At 46.9% G+C, this 5,000-nt stretch overlaps 1 protein-coding gene across 1 annotated transcript in view; it reads left to right on the forward strand.

The window, feature by feature from the left end:
• Positions 1-5,000, forward strand: part of LOC308372053 (uncharacterized protein) — a 25,726-nt gene that overhangs the window by 3,231 nt on the left and 17,495 nt on the right. Inside the window, exons 4-6 of the mRNA XM_080847150.1 lie at positions 267-496; positions 2,028-2,270; positions 3,910-4,155. Of these exons, the coding sequence (XP_080703276.1) occupies positions 267-496; positions 2,028-2,270; positions 3,910-4,155 (719 nt within the window). The remainder of the gene's footprint in view (positions 1-266; positions 497-2,027; positions 2,271-3,909; positions 4,156-5,000) is intronic.

Here is a 5,000-nt window from a genome sequence, read left to right on the forward strand (position 1 = left end):
ACGATACCCATCCCTAGCCCCGAGTGACTATGATCATAATAATCAACTTTATTTGGTCTAACTGCCCCGAGTAACTATGATCATGTTTATAAACTTTATTTGGTCTAACTGCCCCGAGTGACTATGATCATGATAATAAACTTTATTTGTATAGCACCCTTCATACACAGAATGCATCTCAAAGTGCTTTACATCTGGGCCACCAAAAGGGAGCCACCAGAGTTTGAGAACCACTGCTTTAGACGATGTGTGTTTTTTGTTTCCAGTGGCTTCTTCGAGGCGATGGCAGGGGGCACGTGTGAGGCGTGTGAGCTGCCCTGTCGGACGTGCGACGCGTCGAGGTCCCAGTGCCTCTCCTGTGCAGAGGGTCACTTCCTGGAGAGCGGCCAGTGCCGGGTCAACTGCTCCCTGGACCGGAGCTACGCCGCCGCGGACGGAACCTGCAGACGCTGCGCTGCCCACTGTGACACCTGCACGGACGACAAGACCTGCTCCAGTTAGTGACCGTGTGTGTGTGTGTGTGTGTGTGTGTGTGTGTGTGTGTGTGTGTGTTTGTTTGTGTGTGTGTGTATGTATGTGTGTGTGTGTGTGTATGTATGTATGTGTGTGTGTGTTTGGTTACGTGTGCTTGCGTGTGTTGGAGAGATGCACAGATGACAAGACCTGTTCCAGTCAACTTAAGCCCTCTAGTGGTGGACTTATGTATTGCAAGGCAAAGAAGCCAGCTGTGTCTCATTAGAAAGCTGTGTAATCTTAAAAACATTAGATGTCAAGTCCATGATTCCAATCGATACACTTTCTGTGTATCTTGGACAGTGCCCAAATAATTTCAGGAGGGAAATTAGGGAGGGATTTACTTTGATTGGCTACTGAGCTGAAATTACCAACAACCTTTCACCAGAATTGCGGACTTCTCCTTTAAGTCTCTTTGCTGTGGTGAAGGTAGAGCGGTCAGAGATAATAATAATAATAATAATTCATTTAATTTAATAAATAAAAATAATAATTATAATAATTATTATAATGATGTATAGCGCACTCTACATTCACCTGAATCTCAGCGTGCCAGAGTACATAGTAAGAACATAGTTTATTTTTTTCTTCCCTTTATTTAGGTATGTATGTATTTATTTAAAATGTTGGATGAGTGTGGATGAATGTGCTATGTATTAAGGGTTGTGGGATGTGGGTGGGGGGGTGGGGGGGGGGGGGGGGTGGGGGTCAAGGTGTGGGAGGGGGTGAGTGGGTTGGGGAGGGATTGGGATAGGGGGCTTGATGAGAGGGGTATAAGGTACAACTGAAACTAAGGTAGAACTGAAGGGGTGGGGATAAATGGGGCCACCTATGTTGAATGGTAGGGGAAGCATTCATTATTAGAAGATAGCTGAAAATGATGGTTTTCTTTGTAAAACTGGATGCTTCCTTAAATGATTTGTGATTATTGTACGTTTTGGTACCCTATCATATTTTCTGTTGCCTTCTTACCAAATACAAATAATGATACAAAAAAAAAAAAAATACAAGGTGAGGCTAGTAAATATGCTGACATTTCAATAGCCAATAGCTATGAAATAGCCACACCTTGTATATGCGTTGCTATGGTCTATATCTGTGTGTGTGTGTGTGTGTATATGTGTGTGTGTGTGTGTGTGTGTGTGTGTGTGTGTGTGTGTGTGTGTGTGTGTGTGTGTGTGTGTGTGTGTGTGTGTGTGTGTGTGTGTGTGTGTGTGTGTGTGTGTGTGTGTGCGCGCGTGCGTGTGTGTGTGTGTGTGTGTGTGTGTGCATGTGCGTGTGTGTGTGTATATGTGTGTGTATATGTGTGCGTGTGTGTGAGTGTGTGTGTGTGTGTGTGTGTGTGTAGTGAGGGGATAGGGGATAAGGTGATAACCGGTCTCCTGGTGCCCTCCATGAACAGAATGCAGTTTCCTGTACCAGTGACAGTGTGTGTGTGTGTGTGTGTGTGTGTGTGTGTGTGTGTGTGTGTGTGTGTGTGTGTGTGTGTGTCTCCTGGTGCCCTCCATGAACAGAATGCAGTTTCCTGTACCTGCTGCTGGGAGGTGTGTGCCAGGCTAGCTGCCCTGAGGGCTACTTTGAGGACCTGGACGAGGGCCACTGTGTCCCCTGCCACCCCTCCTGTGCCACCTGCTCGGGCCCGCTGGCGGACGACTGTGAGACGTGCGCCACGCCCACCCCCAAGCTGTACGAGGGCACCTGTTCCAAAGAGTGCCCAGCGGGCACATACTATGAGACGTCCGTGCGGGAATGCCAAGGTGAGTTACCTGATGTCCCCTGTCACTGCCCTCCACTGCTTCACATGGCACACACACACACACACACACACACACACACACACACACACACACATATACACACACACACACACACACACACACACACACACACACACACACACACACACCGTCACTGCCCTCCACTGCTTCACATGTCACATACACACCCACACACACACACACACACACACACATACACACACACACACACCGTCACTGCCCTCCACTGCTTCACATGTCACATACACACCCACACACACACACACACACACACACACACATACACACACACACACACCGTCACTGCCCTCCACTGCTTCACATGTCACATACACACCCACACACACACACACACACACACACACATACACACACACACACACCGTCACTGCCCTCCACTGCTTCACATGGCACATACACACACACACATACACACACACACATACACACACACACACACACACAGACACACACACACACACACACACACACACACACGCACACACACTGTCACTGCCCTCCACTGTTTCACATGTTACACGCACGGCTCTCTGCATGTAACATGAACGGGAGTTCCAAACGCCAGGTCAATAATCAACGGATTATTTATTAGAGTATAATAGAAAAGTCAGTGTAATTGTCGAAAATAAAAGTGTAGTGCAAGCGGGTGTCTAAGTAGTGTACAGTACCAATCAAAAGTTTGGACGCACATTTTTTGGATTATCTTTACTTTTATTATTTTCTACATTGTAGATAAATATAATGTAGATACAACTACATCATTCCACACACATGGAATGATGTACTTAACCAAAAAAGTGTGATCTACCATGTAGAAAATAATAAAAGTTCTCATAAAAAGAGAAGGTGTGTCCAAACTTTTGACTGGTACTGTACATATGTCCAAACAAACAACGTACTTGACCCAGCTGTGGTCAACAGAGAGCACTGATAGCAGGGGGGCGATGCAGACCAGGCTGGGTCGTGACATACACACAAGAGCCAACACACTTACGTCAATGACGCAACACTATATCTGCTTATGTCCACATCTCTTGTCAGAGTCAACATGAGGAGACATAACTTTTAATGGTTTATGTGAACTTGTGACCGCTTTTACAAGAAAATGCGTGTAATGTTTGCGTAGGTGATTGAGTTTGTTAGAGATGTGATAAGCTAACTTCCCTGTCCGGTTAATAAGGAGGTGTGTCTGTTCCTTACCGTAATGATTTCAAATCAAATCAAATCAAACTTTATTTGTACGGCGCATTTCATACACGAAGTTAACACAATGCGCCTCACAGTAGGAAATAAAAAAGGGGGGAGGAGGGGGGTTACAAATACCTGTAAAGAGACACAGATAGATAAATAAGTAAACGTTACACGTTGTGTGTTGTGTGTCGTTTACGAGGAAATACGTGAAATGTTTGTGTAGGTGATTGGGTTTGTTAGAGATGTGATTAGCTAGTACCCTGTCAGGTCAAAAAGGATGGTGTGTCTGTTCCTTACCGTAACCGTAACGATTTGGCAGAGTGTCACCGGAGATGTGATTAGCTAATACATGTCCGGTTAAAGCGATGTGTGTCTGTTCCTAACCGTAACCGTAACGATTTGGCAGAGTGCCACCGGACGTGTGCGCTGTGTTCCGGTTCCGAGCCCAACCAGTGTTCCCAGTGTGGCAAGGGCCTGGCGCTGGACCCCAACACCATGATGTGTGGCGTCACGGGCGACTCCAGCTGCCCGCCCCGCACGTTTCTGCACACCAACGGATTCACGTGCCAGGCTTGCCATCCACAGTGCCAGTCCTGTGAGGGGGCAGGACCTGCAGACTGCCTGACCTGTGCCCTGCCCACACATCTGTACAGTAAGACTCATTTCAGTATCATCATTATCATTGTTTATTCAGGGAGAATTGACTGAGCACAGGGCTCTTTTGCAGCAATGCCCTGACTGAGGCTACAGAATACAGAAGAACAATAAATAAACAAAATGGCTGACAGACATATACTTTGTTAGTTTCAAATCCACATGAAAAGTGTTCCATTTATGGGAAGCAAAGAACTTAAAAGCTATTTTTCCTATATTCATATATATTGATATATTACTCACACCTGTGCCCACACACCTGTACAGTCAGACGCACACCTGTGCTCACACACCTGTACAGTAAGACTCACACCTGTGCCCACACACCTGTACAGTAAGACTCACACCTGTACCCACACACCTGTACAGTAACACACCTGTGCCCACACACCTGTACAGTAACACACCTGTGCCCACACATCTGTACAGTAACACACCTGTGCCCACACATCTGTACAGTAACACACCTGTGCCCACACACCTGTACAGTAACACACCTGTGCCCACAGATCTGTACAGTAACACACCTGTGCCCACACATCTGTACAGTAAGACTCACACCTGTGCGCAGACACCTGTACCTCAAGACTAGCACCTGTGCCCACACACCTGTACAGTAAGACTCACACCTGTGCCCACACACCTGTACAGTAAGACTCACACCTGTGCCCACACACCTGTACAGTAACACACCTGTGCCCACACACCTGTACAGTAAGACTCACACCTGTGCCCACACACCTGTACAGTAACACACCTGTGCCCACACACCTGTACAGTAACACACCTGTGCCCACACACCTGTACAGTAAGACTCACACCTGTGCCCACACACCTGTACAG

Source organism: Sprattus sprattus (assembly GCF_963457725.1).
Source record: "Sprattus sprattus genome assembly, chromosome: 11".
Classification (NCBI taxonomy): domain Eukaryota; kingdom Metazoa; phylum Chordata; class Actinopteri; order Clupeiformes; family Clupeidae; genus Sprattus; species Sprattus sprattus.